The sequence below is a fragment of the Clytia hemisphaerica genome, unplaced genomic scaffold (genome assembly GCF_902728285.1).
Source record: "Clytia hemisphaerica strain Z4C2 unplaced genomic scaffold, Clytia hemisphaerica genome assembly, whole genome shotgun sequence".
NCBI lineage: Eukaryota > Metazoa > Cnidaria > Hydrozoa > Leptothecata > Clytiidae > Clytia > Clytia hemisphaerica.
In genome coordinates this window covers 3,700,151-3,716,482 of record NW_027104101.1, presented here as the reverse complement: position 1 = coordinate 3,716,482, position 16,332 = coordinate 3,700,151, and the positions used below count along the sequence as shown (strand labels likewise).

Genomic DNA, 16,332 nt, shown 5'->3' with positions numbered 1-16,332 from the left:
AGTCGAGTGAGTATTCGATCACCAATAAAATTATCAATCATTAAAATTGATTACTTCAATCACAATCGAACGTTCGATTAGTACCGTCTGGCATTATATATCTAAAAAAATACAACTAAAACAAACGCTGGTACTGTATTCCTGAATGTTAAAAAAGTCCATAGGACATGGTCTTTTTTCGTTAAAGGGTGAAACTTCTGAATTTGAATCAATTTCTTTCAATAATTGTTAAATTTCTTTTGTTCGTGAGCTGTGTGTATGGCTAAACATTATAAGTATCCATTCAACTTATACATAACTACATGTTTTTGTTGTTCTATTATTAAGTATGTTAAAAGAGCGATAACGTAAACTCTTAGGATAAGAATAGCTAGTTATCATTTTCTAATTTATTTATTTTCTCATCAACAGATAAGAAAAATGATGACTTCAAATCAGTTAAAAATTGACATGATAGCAGCTGAGCAGAAAGCTGGAAAAGTGAAGATGGAAGAAACATGTGAGCATCAGATCACCCATTTCGCTGTTCGTTTTGAAAGAAAATGTCGATCCTTTTTCACAGGTGAATGCATAGAGGGTTTTATTGATGTGGATGTTAACACAAGTCGAATATTGGAAGATATTGCATTGCTTTTTCGTGGGGAGACGTTAGCCTGTTGGCAAGACAATGAAGAGGCTGGACAACAGAATACCATGCGTGTACATCGGTCCCACTGGAAAGACGAAATGATTATTTCTGGTAAGCACGTACAATTTAGTAATCCAAGTATTTAGGGAACTTGTGTCTTGTTATCTTAAGCTTAATATGTTTTCGATATGTAATATCTGATTAAGAAAAGCCCTTTGGGATAGTTATAGTAGAACAAACTTGGCAACAGCGTTTAGCTCAATACATTTAAGTTCCAGTAACATAAATGACATTCACGGCCATTTCAGTGGAGTGGGTACGTTACGTCACGCTCATTTTTGACTGGATGCTACCAGTAGTGGCCAATGCACCGTTTGATAGCGCATGTACAGGTGGCTCAGTCAGGCATAAACTCTCAAATCGTGGTTGACAAAATCTTGGAATGCTTGCAAAAAGTTAAAATACTTCTTTAAATAAGTCTGCTTTCAGACAGCGTCGAGATCTCGAGATTAACGACTGATGATTTCAGTGATCTCCTTCTAACACATAATCAGCTATCATACACATATGCATCCTGCAAGGGTATGCGATCCATCGTTGTGCATTTACGAATTGGAAGCGTTGAATTGTACACAGAAGAGATTCACTTACGCGAATAGTAGTAGGCCAAAGTTATCAGGTGGATTGCTATGTTTTGTATACATAAATTACTCTACATGAGTGAAGGTAGAGAGTCTATCAATATATTTCCCTAACACCCTGACTGGAAGTGATTGGGATTCGAACACAGTCCATTGCGGTGCAAGTCCGTGATCGAAACCTCCACACTACCAATCGGCTAAATTACCCTAGTTTGTTATTTGAAAGAAGAAAATATCTGAAATTTAAATTATTTTTCTCATAGATCTATCACATGGCACAGAATCTGGAAATGGTATTATCTCATTCCCCTTTAAAATGTATTTACCAGATGGCAAACTTCCTTCATCTTTTGAAAGCAAATTTGGTGCAGTGAGATATTGGTTAAAGGTTTCTCTCAGTCCTGGTACTGTCAACTGTCAATATCCTTTCACCGTCTTGGAGAAAATCAATGTCAATGATAAGAAATATCAAGTAAGTCCATTAACAAGAGAAAATAAACTCTACGATTGAAGTATCATCTCAATGATTTGATATCCATGATATAAACGATGTCTTCTGACATTGCATCACGGACCCAATAGCTGATTGGTTGTAAGTGACGTAAAATCAGTCAATACGTTACTTTCAACCAATCAGCTGTTGAGTCCGTGGAAGACATTGCAATGGTGCATATCATGAATATGAAGATTTGATATGAAGGTTACTTTCATACAAGAATTACAGTTGACGCTCTCTAATTCGACGTTTTACTTCGACGTTCTACTATTCGATGATACGCATCATTATTCCATAATGTTGAAAGTCACAATCAACAAAAATACTATCATGAAGGACGCTCCCTTATTCGATGAAAATCTGAATTCCCTTGAGCATCAAATAAGAGAGCGTCAACTTTACTATTTTGAAGTATGTCCCGCATTGTTCAAGTGGGAAATCCTTTTATTCAAAATTTTACTCAAAACTCATTTAAGGATGATTTAGTGGTCTTGGTAGACACTTTTGAGGAATATTGGTCAAATGTTTTGTAGAAGCAACTTTCATTTTCTTTTTAAGAAAAGTGTATCGAGTTTTACGGAGAAGATGATATGTTGGATGTGTTTCCGTTACGGAGGGATTAGTTTGACTGCAAATATCGATCGATCAGCGTATTGTCCTGGTGAAGCCATCGCTGTCAACTGTCGCGCTCACAACAAAGCTAATAAAGAAATGGGCGGTAAGAAAGCGGTGTTTTTTGTCTCATGGGTGGTAATTAAGGCGTTATATTGAAGGTGTCTTGAATATTCTATTCTATAGTTTTATGCTCCTGAGCTCACGAAACTGCATATTCTTTGGTTGTCAGCGATTTATGTTATGGTTTTAGAAAACTTTAAAAGTGTAAAAGCAGCAAATCGATAAAACAAAAAATCAAGCTACTGCTTATTGTGTTGAAATAATCGTCAAATTATACGTGGCTTACTTCATCAGCATGTATCTCAACAAAAAATGATGTCCTTTTACAAAAAAAATTTGTATAATCAAATATCATAAAAATCCTGTTTTAATTGAAATCATCTATATACAAATGATTTTATGTTTTTTGTTTTTAGAAGTACAGCAGTTTCTAGTTTCTTGTTGTACACGAGAAAACCTCTCAACTCGTTGTTATATCTTTGACAGGACTGAAAGCGAGGCTGGTTCAAACTATACAATATCAATCAGAAGATAACAATAAAATAAAAGAAGTGGAGGTTATTCTAAAAGCTATCGGTGGAAACCGCATTCAGAGGAATCACACTAAAGTATGGGACAACCAGTTGCTATGGGTACCTTCAATACCACCTACAAACAAAGATGGTGATCCTAATGATATCATCAAAGTTCTATACCATGTACAGGTGGGTAGATCGCTTTTCATTGTTAGCTCTGGTTTATACGATCCATTTTTTCCCTGTCTATTCTAAGACCACGTTCACACGCTACGTTCCGTTTCGCTCAGAAACGAAACGGTTCCGAAACACTGTGTGAACGTCAAAATTGGAAACGTCAAAAAAGAAGACGTTACAAAGCAAAACAGATTGAAACGGTTTCGCTCGACACTAGCGAGTTTATGTATGTGTGTTTTTCAGCGACGGGGACGGTAAGGTTCTAATTTGAGTAGATCCTGACCAGCTGAGGACGACGGTAAATCAGCACTTTTACCGTCCTCGATTTTGCGGGGCGGAATTGCGGGTTTTTCCAAATCGCTTCAGTCACTCTACCGTCCTCAAAAGTGCAAATACATAAACTCGGTACTATTTTCATCGGAACGGAACTGCTCCGTTTTCTTGCTCCGAAACATTCCGAAATGAGTTTGAAGGTTTGAACACTTCCTATTTGTAACAAGTACCACACCGGAGCGATACGAAACCGTAACGTCTGAACATGGTTGGCTGTTTAAAGTCAATACATTGCCCTCTGTTAACGCCAATACAATGACTTCTTTCAATATTTTCCAAATAAAGATTTTAGCTTCCAATATTCTGCGAACTGTTGCCTTCTCTTTCTTTCAATTAGAATAGACAGTGTAGGAAGTCTAAACTATAGAGCTTAGTCGTCTTGTTCACAAACCACTCATAATATCAATTTTTGCTGTCGTTGAGACCGGCTGGGGATGTGCACATGAAAGGCCGGCTATTATTCCTCCTCGATGGGAAATTGGCCCGTTGCTTTAGAGATATAGCGTGGGCGACCGGCCAATTATCTATCGGAACATCAAATAAAGTCAAATACTTCTTGATATCAAATGCGCACAGACAACGGAAAATCTTTTTTCTGTTTTTGATTCAGATCTCGATGGAGATACCGAACGACGCCGACTTGACGTTGAAATTACCCGTCACCATCGGTACCATTCCTTGGAAAGATAACAAAACTTCACAAATACAACAACAAGAAGAAGAAAAAGGTTCGTATTTCCCCTATTTCTATTTAGTTGAGTTGCAGGAGGCTTTAAGGCCTATTTTCGCAACTATAGACGCTTTCAATGAGCGCCCCGTCAGCACCCTGGACTGACTACCCAATTCCCCTCACATGACATGGGTTGACCCGGGCGAAGGTTCATTCACTTGCCAAGTGAACCGCTGCGAGGGGGAATCGAACCTCAGTCGCCTGTGCAGCAACCAAGGTCACTGACCACTATACCACAGCGCCTTAAAAAACAACGTATAGTTGACTCTCTCTTTAGCTCCAAGGAACAGAATTTTTCTCAAAGTGGAGAGAGATTCGAATTGCAGTAGTTCAAATTAAAGAGATTCGAATTAGAGAGAGGGTCGACTGTTCTTACTCATCAATATTCTTGACCGGATAAACTGAAATCCCTTCCTTGTTGAATGAATTCCTCATGTATCATGTTAAACTCATTTAAGATCCATGATTCAGCTTTCTCCTGTCGGACCACAAGCTGATGATACATACAGTCGATATTTTACGTGGGTAGCCCAGTAATCTAAGACTTTTAGGCAGTCTTTTAATTGTTTTCACGGGGTCCACGGCCAGCCAGCTCCAATGACAAAATTCTGACAAATAGTTGCTTTGAATCATTTTGGTGGCTGTGGTTAGAGATGTTTAGCCTAGATGTGAGAGTATTCCAGGCCACTATTCAATTTCAACATTTCCATTTCAGATCAATCATGGAGGTTCATGAAGTGCACGGATGGCAGTGATTGTTTTAACCGATCCAGTAAACGATATCAATTCCCAATGCAACCATTCATCCCGTCAACCATATTCGTTCAAGATTATCACCCTTTCTTACAAAAACAAGTCAACAACAACCAAACTTTACAACGCTCTAAATGGGTAAGCAAAATCAGTAATTTAATAATTAATAATAATTTTAAGCATTTTTTTTTTTGCCTTATTAATTTCGCATAGCGAAAGTATTACGATAGCCTTTCGCGGCGGCGGCGGTGTCATCGGAAAAAAAATTAGAAAACGAAAGTAGTTGAAACTTCTAGAACATTCTCGAAGATTCTAAAATATGAACTCACTCGCTAAAATAAAATTTAATGATTCCACTCCGCAAGTGCTTAGGTAGGTGGAACCAAGCATTCATAAACATTGCTAGTTTTTTTAAATGGCGGATTCGATCATGCTGTCAGACTTGCTCTGGATTTTTGTATTTTTATCATGTTTTTTATGTTTTTAGAGTACTTAAAGAGGTTTATATTTCTTTACAATAGCATAGTATTTTATGTTTGTGTAGTTAGTAATGCACCAATAAAGTGATAGGAATCTTACAATTAGAGTTGCCCTTGAACATCACTACACATAACAACAATAATACAGACAACACAGACAGGTATGATCTTCATTTTTACAAGTAGAATTATTTGTTGATATTTGATTAAGTTGTGTTGTAAGACAGATTATCATTTACTAAGTATTCCACAGAAGAATTTATAGCAGGCTGACAGGGGGGTGTTAATACTTGTCATTTTCCAGGCTCAATATCAATCGATGACTAATTTGTAACCAACCGATTGATTGGATTTAGATTGATTTCGATAATCAAGACTATTCTAACTGATATGTAATAGATTAGTTTTTTAATCGTTTGGACTAAATTGGCTGTCAATTGTGATCAATCGAACATCTTAAGAATAAATCGATGGAAAATGGATCACAAATACAATTGATAGCCAATTGAGCTTCCCGTAAAATATTGATTATCGATTCTGTCTATCATGTATCAATTATTGAAATCAAACGATATCCAACCCATCGATTATTTATCGATTAGTCGTCGATTGGAAAAAGTTACCTTGATTGCTACGGTTGGCGCAAACGATATGATACTCCAGGATGCAAGTGAAATTTTCCAATCCGCGGACGCTAGCCTAGACCGGGGTTCGGTTATTACCAGTTAGGGTTAGGGTTGGAGCTCGAGAGTCACAATATAAGGCCGAAGGCCTTCTTAGGGGCATTCGTACCCTAAGATTTAACTTTGGATCCCGTAGCGCCGTAGGGATCCTTGTAGGGGCACCGGTAGGGTTGGGAGCTTTCTTAATTATGGTCTGTAAATTACACGCTATAAGTATCTGTGAATGACAGCTTTCTGCCGTGTCTCGTTGGCGCAAGCGGTTAAGCATTGGGATTGCAAACCAAGGTTGCTTGCATTTTGTGGTTCGAGCCGGGGTGGGAGACCTGTTTCACCGGTACGGGCAAATTTCAGAAAAATACTTAGAAAACAGTTAGAAACACTTGAGAAAGATAGAAAATCAGGATAGAAGATAGGAAAGTAGAAAATAGGGGGAAAATAAGAGACGATGCATCCTGGAGTATGATATCATTTGCCAGGCGTCAAAGTTTAGGATTCCCACTCAAAGCGGTTCACTTGGAAAGTGTACGAGCCTTCACCCGGTCAACCCAAATGGATGTGAGGGAAAACGGCAAGACTGTTGTTGAAGTCTATATCAAAATCTTACTGTAAAATTTGTATCAACTTTGATTGAATACTGTATATACAATGGATTTGACAAACTTTTTTATACAGTGCCAGGCTCCCACTCAAAACAATTGATTTATTTTCTATCGATGGGTTCTGGTACCGTAAGTTGGTCTAATGTCGACATCCCTCTTCTAATTCCGACACCCTTCTTTAGAGATAGGAATAATTGGAAGGTTGGGATCACTTATAGACAAAAGGTATTTTCTTCTCTGATCGCTAAGCAAAGAAAAATAGTTTCCATCAGCGATTCTGACCTTCCAATTATTCCTATCTTTAAAGAAGGATGTTGAAATTAGAAGGGGGGTGTTGACATTAGACCAACGTACAGTAATTGATAGGTATTCGATGATTTTATGCTATCATTCAAATCCAATTAATGATCAATACTCAAAATTTTCTAATGGGCTTCATTACCTATCGAATATTGGAACAAATTGATTGGTTATTCATCAAAAAAAAGAAATGGAAGTCAATCAAATTTGATCGACCTGCTCCAAAATCGATTTCCTACTAGTCAATCAATAAATTCTCCAAAAATATGTAACTCCACGTCTCAATGATATGGATGCAAGGCAAGTAACAGCAGTAACAAAGTAGCAGTAGCTTTAAGGTAAAACATTTTTGCAGAAAAAAAATTGGCCTTAAAAATTCAAATTAATTTCCATCAAATTTAAAATAGTTATGTAATTTTCCAAATTTGTGCTTTTCGAGCCTTGAAACAGTTATTTTTGATTTATCTACAATCCTACAAGGTGTAAACATTTTAATATTTTTGTAAATAGTCAAAGATATTGGTATGATATTGAAATGTAACTTGGCCACACTGGGACAGTTCACATTTGGGTGACAATATAGCTCTAGCCCCGTTCTATTTATTGCATTCTTTTAATGGTGAAGGTGTGGGGGGGGGGGTACTTAGGCATAAATAGGTATATACTAGGTATAAGCTGATACTAAGGTTCTGTTTTTGACCTTCCCAAGTCTCGGAATTATTTAAGGTACGAAACTTGAAAAGTCAAAAGAATCTCTAGAAGGTTAGAACATTTTTTGAAAATGTGCTCTAAGATTCACTTTTTCGCCTTGTCTCTGTAAGGGTAACTTTATTCTCTGTTAGAGGTTCCGATTGACATTCTTCAACCCTTGTATTCCCCAGTCGTTTAATATGATTATTTCATTTATGAATAATAGTATAGAGGCCACTATGTCTTCCCGTGTGCATCAGCTTGTTGATATCTTCAATTTTTTCCTGTCGAAGGTTGGAGCTTGGGAGTACGCCCAGCCAGCACATTGTTGCAGGCAAAATTTAAAAATATCAATTTTGGCTAATACACTTCTTAAAAAGGATTTTCTGACTTTTCGTAATGATATTTTATGTTCACCACTGCAAGGTATTCTTTCCAAAAAAAAAATTGAATTTTGACAAATTTTTATTTTTCGATGACGTCATTTTGCCTTATTTCCTTAATATCTCATGATATATTCATTTTCAGATATAGGTTGAGATCGTTTTCTTTATCAGTTTTTCATGCTCTTTCGAATGGAACAAAATTTTTTTCAATTTTGACGACTTTTTACTTTGGTTGCCATAGTAACCAATGACGTTAGTTTCCATGGCAGGGGGGTGGTCCCACCCGGCCCCACCTCTCAAATTTTGATCTTCTACATTCAAGAAACAATATTCAATCATAAAATCCCTTTGCACAAGCTGCTACACACGAGAAGCTTTTTCGCGACATAGTGGCCCCCACTATAATCAAATACTTTGCGAAATTTTCGACTCTGAGTCGTCTTGTTTCAATTTTTGCAATTAGCGTTCTCTCGAGTCTCTAATAAACAAGAAGTTAGTCTAATACTTTTGTAAGGAATAGACATACATGTGGGAAAACCTAACAAAAAGTAATGAGCACTTAATCTTAGTCCTTAAAAAATCCATAACTCGGACACGGGGAACATAAATTTGTTCGAGTTGAGGAAATTTCGAGTTATGGAGTAAGGTTTATGAGGCATTGTTTACAGAAGGGATCGTGAAACTTGTTTGAGTTAAAAAGACATTCGATTTAAAGAGGTTTGAATTTAAGAGACTAAATTGTACAAGGTATTTCAAAAATAGAATTACCGCGCCGCTATGATGATTTTCCAGTAATACCCTTGATCGGATTCCTCAGTTATTGGTAATCTAAATTATTGTTGCTGGAGCCATTGTCATCATAAAAATCTGAAAGATCGGGGTTAAGCAAATGGCTTTTCGTCGCCAGGTTTTCGGTCTAACTCGAACTTAATCTTTGTTTGTCCTGTTTTGTAGAATATCGACAGTTAATATACATGAAATTCATTGTGCTTTCCTTCGTTCCTACCTCAGAAAAACGATGAAAGGCAACCTTTACTACAACCAAGACACGCGTGAGATGAGTGGACTTTTTTGTTTTGACGATAGCTTTCGACAGATTGGTGAAAGTGGAAAGATAGTTGAGAGTTGAAACCTCTTTTTTATTGGGATTGTTAATATAAATCTTTTAATTTTTTTTCACAAATTTTTGATGACTAATTTTAAGTTTATAAAGTGTGTTTGATAATCAATGATATCGTGAATTTTTTCTGGTTGTTGATATTCATGACTTATTCTTTTACATGGAAACAACCAAAAACATCGAGCCGAGCCGCTGTTCTTTGGGTGTTTTCGTATAAGATAATAATTATTCATTAATATCATGAATTTCAGAGTATAATATACAGTGCTGTAACAATTTTTTTGTGTATTTTACAAAGGTTTTTATTAGTAACGTTCACTCATAGCTAATCATTTATTAAACCTGTTGATTTTGGGTCAAAAAGATTCCTCTACATAGCCCAAACCGAGTGCAGGTGCAAAATTTGAGGTTTTCAGGTGCAAGTGTAGGCGGTTTTTTAACCCCAAGTGCAAAGTTCCGCTATTTTCTCCTCAAGTGCAGCTAATTTTAGCAATTTTTTGCCTTTTTGGGCCAATTTCCGAGGTATAGGTGCACCTTGTCCGGGCCATAATTCATCAGTTGCGCTCTTTCAGTGCGTGAAGTGCAGCCTTACACTACTGTGCAAAAGAGGGTTCTAGCTAATGTAATGCTAATGTTATGCTACAGTATGAATTTTTAGAATGAATTTTCTTAACGCATAATTCTGGTCGATGTTTGATTGACCCTATAATAATTTATTGTGAAAGGTCTATATGTAATTTGTATATTTTTGATGGAGCTCATTCTTCGAGCTTTCATGACAGTTAAATTTGATTAGTAAGTTCTTAACTCTATCAATACTGAGTTTTTGTATCGAAGGATATCGAGGGCGACGGTAAGTGAAATCGATACAAAACAAAGTCTATAGTTGATGTACGGCTCTATATCGCCTTTGCTCACCTAACCTAATTTTGGTGTTATTACCGTCGTCGAGCAAAGTGGACGGTGATTTTGGCCCCATGTCAACTTTGCTTTACACGGCCCCCCTCGATTTACCTCGATTACATAAACTCGCTAATACTAGGATTTCAGGGGTGGTTCAGGCTAGGGAGGGGGCTTTTTCTGTACCACCCCTTAACCTTAAATGTACGTGTGTCATATAGCTTATATAGAAGTCTTCAAATGTAAATCTTACCAACATTTTTATGAAACAATTCTAAAAAAAGTAAGGCTGAAAGTCTGGGCAAATTTAGTATACAAACAAAGTGAGAAATCATAAAAAATAAAATAATGATTTTCTGATCTGCCTAAACACTTTACGACGTCCAGAAGCTCTTCAAACATGAAACTTCTGAAGGAAATGAAAATGGTTTGGCTAAGCCAAAATTTAACGTTTTGTCAAAGCAAGCATTTAAACATTTTTTTATCTTTGTATTTCATCGCATTTTTTAAAAGGATACTATTATTAACTAGCAGTTTGAATAAATTATTAACTTTTTGAATTTTATTTTAATATATTATTTTGGATAATGAAATAAACTTTTGTAGTTCTTTTAATCCTCTGCAGCAATTTGTGTCTTACATTTTCATTTTCTCATCTTTAAAATTCCACTTTGAAAAATCGTAAATTTCTCCCTAAGTGGAGTACACTTCGCGTATTTCGCGAAGGCCCTGAATAGGCCCTGGGGAAAAGAAAGAAATCGGGTGAAAAGGAGGCCGATTCGTGAGATTTTTGGGCGTTATAATTATCTCGGGTGCAATTGTCCTATCACGTTGAAATATATCACCGGGTTAGTGATAAACTACATAGCAACGATTTTCTCAAAATACAGATAAATGCTAAAAGAAAGACTTTTCAAAATTGACGTCAGTTGAAAAACTTATTTGACGTCAAATAAAAAAATGCTTCATAGAAAAAAGAAAAGCTGCCAAGAAAAACTATCGTACTTTGAACCACCTTTGAGAATAGACGCTCGAAGGATTTTTCTCGCTTTTTCGTGAGAAATAGTAGTAACGATTTGTTCATATTGATCTGTAACGATTGATATTGATTGTTATAATAATGAGTGGTATAGCACACGAGTGTTTACAGCATGGTTTTGTTCTGGGACGGAGCCTAGGCGAGGGAGGATACGGGCAAGTCAAACAAGCGTCTTACGTGAACTTTAACTGCCCCGATGATCCTCTCGCCAAGAGGCTCCGCTCCTTAGGACACAGTGACCAAGTAAGTTAATATAGACACTAATAGACACTAGATTCTACTGCCCAGACAATCATCACGCCAAAAAGCTCAGATTATATAGGTTTTGACCAGTAAAACAAAGATTGTTGATAACGTCTTTAAATAACCGGGTTATTGATTATTCGTTGGTTTTGCGAGTGCAATGTGTTTCTTCTTAATAATTTCATAATTTTTTTTCCCATTTAAAGGTTGCTATCAAAATCATGAAGAAAGCAAACTGCTCTCAAACCTTTGAAAGGGAAGTGAGTTGCATGCTAAAACTGACTGGCTGTCGGAACGTTGTCCAGTTATTCAGATACTTCACCGGAGAAAACCATGTTTACTTGGTGATCGAACTTTGTACTGGAGGTGACTTGATCACACATTTTACCAACAGCCAGAAAATTAACGTAAAGAAAATTGTTCAACAGATAGCTGATGGCGTGCAGCAAATGCACGCAAAGGGCATCGCCCACCGGTAAGTTTAAGAACCTATTGCTGGTGATGTCTGCCTATTTGTCTTTCGATGTGGTGACACTCACTCAAATCAAGTCATATTTTTGCACGCTGAACTGATCATCCTAAATGACTGTATGTATCATAGGTTTCAATACGGTGACACGGAGTCGATTTGAACAGTTTTGGGGTTTTTCAAAATGTTCATGGAGCATTGTTAAAAAGAAGAATTTTATACAAATTAAACCTATTCATTTCATGTTTTTCAGAGACTTGAAACCAGAAAACGTCTTGATTGACCGAAATGGTATCGCTAAGATCTCAGGTATGTTTTCCATTCATTTTAAAGCAATTCAGGATCGTCTCTAAATGCCTTTGTACAATCCCCCCATGTAAATTAAATGAATAGAAAATAGCATGTAACAGAGGCACCAATTCCTATTAAATTGGTCAATTGAACCAATTCCCTGTGTGATGATTAAAAACTTTAAAATCGTATTTTTTCAGACTTTGGTACTACAATCATGCCATCATTTCCGGACAACCTTTGTAATTCCTATTGTGGAACACCGGAATATATGGCACCAGAGGTCTTGCGTGGAGTTAAGCTCATCAGTTACAAACCGTACAATCCTTTCAAGGCCGATATGTGGAGTTTGTAAGTCGATCTATGTTTTAATACATTGTCAATTTTATTCGAAAAGCTAACATGTGTAGGTCTCTCTTTGTCATTATGAATATGCCAACTTATGAGACTTGCCGGGGCGAAATTTCATCATTTTTTAATTCCACCCTGAAAAGAAAAAAATTATAAAGAAATGACCCAAAGTTGACCCTAACATTAGACGATGCTATATCGTCCGTTTAGAGGTCAGAAAACGCGGGAAAGAGTTAGGGCGTCAGGGCGGTTAACGGGAAGAATAGCGGCGGTAGAGTTTTGGAAGACTGTAAACATCTCCGCCACTGCTTACTCCACCCGAATTTATCACGCCTCTCCTAAACTATTCCCTTTTTTTTAGTGATCTTGTGTAGACGATATGATCGTCTACCCTAACATATTCATTTTTTACAAAAAAATTAATGAATCTGCGGCCTTGTCAGATATTTTCCGAACCTGAAAAAAGAAGTCATTTTGTAGCCTGAATGATGAGTCAAATTGGGGTCTATAGAATATATCTAAGTTGATGATAGCGGGTCATTTCTAAAGAAACTTGCAAAATTGAAGTTTTTTGTATGAAGATAAAGGGTGATAATTTTTTTTGTATGTTTTATTCTCTGTATAAAATTTTATACTTTTCTCTCAATTTTAGAGGCGCTATCCTGTATTCCTTTCTTACTGGAGAGTTCCTTCCACAAGTTGGTTCTTGGAAAGAAAATTTGTCCGTCTCTAATGGTAAGTTTGAAGGTATTTCGTTCAAGTGGGTGATTTCTACAGTTCCTAGAGATATTTTGGGCCCAGTACTGACGAACCCTGAACTAGGAATAAGGTCTGGCAGTATTAGCATATTTTAACAAAAAACTGGATTTTAGCGAATTTTTGTTGTTGCTGACCCAAAAATGGAGTCGGAAAAATATAGAAGGATAAAGCCAATCTCATTTGTAGTTGAAAAATTGTGACATTCTAAAGATTTTCCTGGGCCATTTTTTGCTGGCGATGAAAATGACCAAGTATAGAGTCCACTTAGATTGAACTTTATTCTTTACAATCGCTGTTTAGAATGTCTTGAACTCTTGACCAAGCTCTTGAATATCAAACCATCGTTGAGACCAACCATTGGTGACATTCAAAGACACCCCTGGCTTTCGGCTTCTCATAAGGTATGGTGATCTTCTACAGTGTGTCTGCAAAAAAGAATGAGAATTTATTTTCATCAAAATATTTTGGAAATGACAAACTCTGCATTGCTGATCTTATAAAAAATTGTTCCAACCGGCTGATTTATTTACTTTAGGCGTACAAACTTTTGCTAGCAGAAACTTTCGCGAGGGCGAAAAATCGCGAAATTCACGACATTTACTTTCGCGAATTTAACGGAAAAATATTTTTCGCGAGCATAAATTTTCGCCAATCAAGACGTCAAAATGAGAATTTTCACATGAAAAAATGGCTTAGAGGGACAAATACATCTTGGATTGACTTGAAACATTTCTCCTTTGATTTATTAGTCTTTTAGCAGGCTAAAAAGTGCCATAAAAGTTACATTTTATTCAAAGTTTGAAGTTTTACAGATTTTCTATTTTGTCAAGAAATTTTCGAGAGCATAAACTTTCGCGAATGGCCCTTTCTAGAATTTTTGAAGACATTTACTTTCGCGAAAAGGGCCAAAATTCGCAAAAATCGCGAAAGTTTGTACGTCTAAAGTATTTGTGAAAACAACAATTCATTCCATCCACGAATGGATAACAATTTTCGCCAAATACCCCTTTTTTATCTGAATGATTTAACCATGACGTAAAATAAACCATTAAAATTGAAACTTATTTTCTAGGAACCCGCAATCAAGCAAATAGAGTTGATCAACAATATGGTCAAAGAATTTGATTGTTTGGTGGATAGAAAAAAGGCTCTTAAAGAAGAGTTAACCGAAGCTGAAAACAAAAATAAAACCCTTAGATTGAAACTTGGCATCAGTGAAAAGGTGAGAAAATGTCATTTTTCCGCGATACCTCTGTTAAAATGAATGAGAGCATAAAAATACAAAAGACGTTTTTCCCAGATTCCCATATACTTTTAGTCCAGGTGTCTTTTATAGTATGTTGTAAGCCCTCATATTATTTCAAGGCGATTTACGCTAGACTTAATCGAATAAGTTTTCGCGAAATGAAATTCACGTTTTCGCATGAGTAGACAAAAATGAATCCACACGAGATTTTCGAAATTGTACTTTCCAACGCAAAGCTTATAATTTATCTCTAACAATGTTCTAGCAACCATCTCGCTACAAAGTCATCGTCCAACAAGATCTAGACGAAAAGGTGAGTTCAATTTCTTAACTGTTAGCACTTTTCGCTTTTAAGGAGGAATTGAAGTTTTTAGTGTTTCCTAAGAAATTACCGTACTTTTTTTTCTACAGTAAAAACAACTGATAATTTATTTTCTCATAGATGCCGATCACTGCCCAAGAAGCTAGCGACGAAATGGCCAAAATGATGAACAATCTCGCCCATAATATCAAGAGAGCAAATATCTTATTAAAAAGACAAAAAGCAGATTTGCAAAAAATGAACAGAGAAAATGTACTTCTCGAACACAAATTTTTTGAGAAGATACTGAGAAACAACCATCAACATGCTTCAAACCCTCAATTCCCAAATGGGCATCATTTTCCATCCACGGAATTATGGGAATGAAAACCTCCAAAAAATATTCAAATTTGTAAATAGTTTTTTTTAAATCTATATTAATTTTGTAAATTGTTTTATTTTATCTTTACTTATTATGGTGTCACTTCAAAAAAATATAAATCCCCACAAAAACTCTTCAATACGCTAAACAAAATAATTTTTTAATTTCATTCGTTCCGCATTTAAGCTGGTTGATGTTTAATTTAGAAAGAAATGACTCAGTATTAAAATTCTTAGAACCAAGAAACTGTAATAGACCCGGTGGGACAAAGTCAAAGTTTCTTCCCCGGTGGAAAGAAATACCCTAAAATTTCAGCCCAACCCAGAAACTGACTTTCATTTAATCCCAATTTTAAATTCAATGGAGAAAATTGTCTTCCAAATCCATCCAACTGGATTTTTTTAGCTGGGAACAATATACAGTTTATATTTCCTTTTTGATAAAAGTTTTCAACACCAATCTTGGAAAAAAGTTCCACCGGGCGGCCTGTGAGAAAGGGGTGTCTTAGAGGTCGTAATTTCTCTGTTCATTGTCCTCTCCATCTCGCCCTCCATAAGATACACCCCTGTGTTATAGACCCGCTGGAACCCCCACCCACTGGAAAATTTAGTCTCGGGTTGGAAAAAAACCTGTAATTTCAACCCCACTGGGAAATCCACTTTTAGTTCATCCCTGCTCGAAATTCAATGTTGGAATCCAAAACCATCTGCACTGGATTTTTTAAACATTTGAACGATAAAATTTCTATTCCCACTGAAGAAAAAAGTTCCACCGGGGCTGTGAGACAAGGGTGTTAAGATAAATTTTTTCTCTCGAGGGTTTTAAGGCAGGCTCACACTTTCACAAAAATGCCATTTTTTCCTTCAAGGAACACATTAAGTTTACGTTGAATTTGGATCCGACCTTGAGAATACTTTAAGAATATCAATTAAGATTGGAATTGCCGATCTTATAAAAAAGCTAGCGAGGGATATTTGCGACTAAGATAAAGAGCAAAAACATTTGAATATCAGAATGCCGAACGAGAAATGAAAGAAAGGCGTCACTTTTTTCAATATGTTAAAAATTGACGTCAGTTGAAAAATTTATTTGACGTCAAATAAAAAAATTCTTAATAGAAAGAAAACTGCCAAGAAAAATTATCGT

The 16,332-nt window shown here is 36.3% G+C and overlaps 2 protein-coding genes across 2 annotated transcripts; both read left to right on the top strand.

Moving 5' to 3' along the window:
• The first annotated feature begins 380 nt into the window (after window positions 1-380).
• LOC136813125 (arrestin domain-containing protein 3-like) lies at window positions 381-9,385 on the top strand. Its single transcript, XM_067069654.1, has 7 exons — window positions 381-739; window positions 1,533-1,741; window positions 2,324-2,483; window positions 2,927-3,144; window positions 4,076-4,193; window positions 4,911-5,086; window positions 9,097-9,385. The coding sequence occupies exons 1-7, from the start codon at window positions 421-423 to the stop codon at window positions 9,139-9,141; spliced, it is 1,245 nt and encodes a 414-aa protein (XP_066925755.1). The 5' UTR covers window positions 381-420; the 3' UTR covers window positions 9,142-9,385.
• A 1,458-nt stretch (window positions 9,386-10,843) lies between these two features.
• Window positions 10,844-15,316, top strand: LOC136813123 (testis-specific serine/threonine-protein kinase 3-like). Its single transcript, XM_067069652.1, has 9 exons — window positions 10,844-11,387; window positions 11,594-11,862; window positions 12,110-12,165; window positions 12,348-12,498; window positions 13,151-13,233; window positions 13,558-13,658; window positions 14,330-14,479; window positions 14,769-14,816; window positions 14,946-15,316. Exons 1-9 carry the CDS (start codon window positions 11,226-11,228, stop codon window positions 15,189-15,191), a joined length of 1,266 nt encoding a protein of 421 aa, XP_066925753.1. The 5' UTR covers window positions 10,844-11,225; the 3' UTR covers window positions 15,192-15,316.
• The last annotated feature ends 1,016 nt before the right edge of the window (window positions 15,317-16,332 follow it).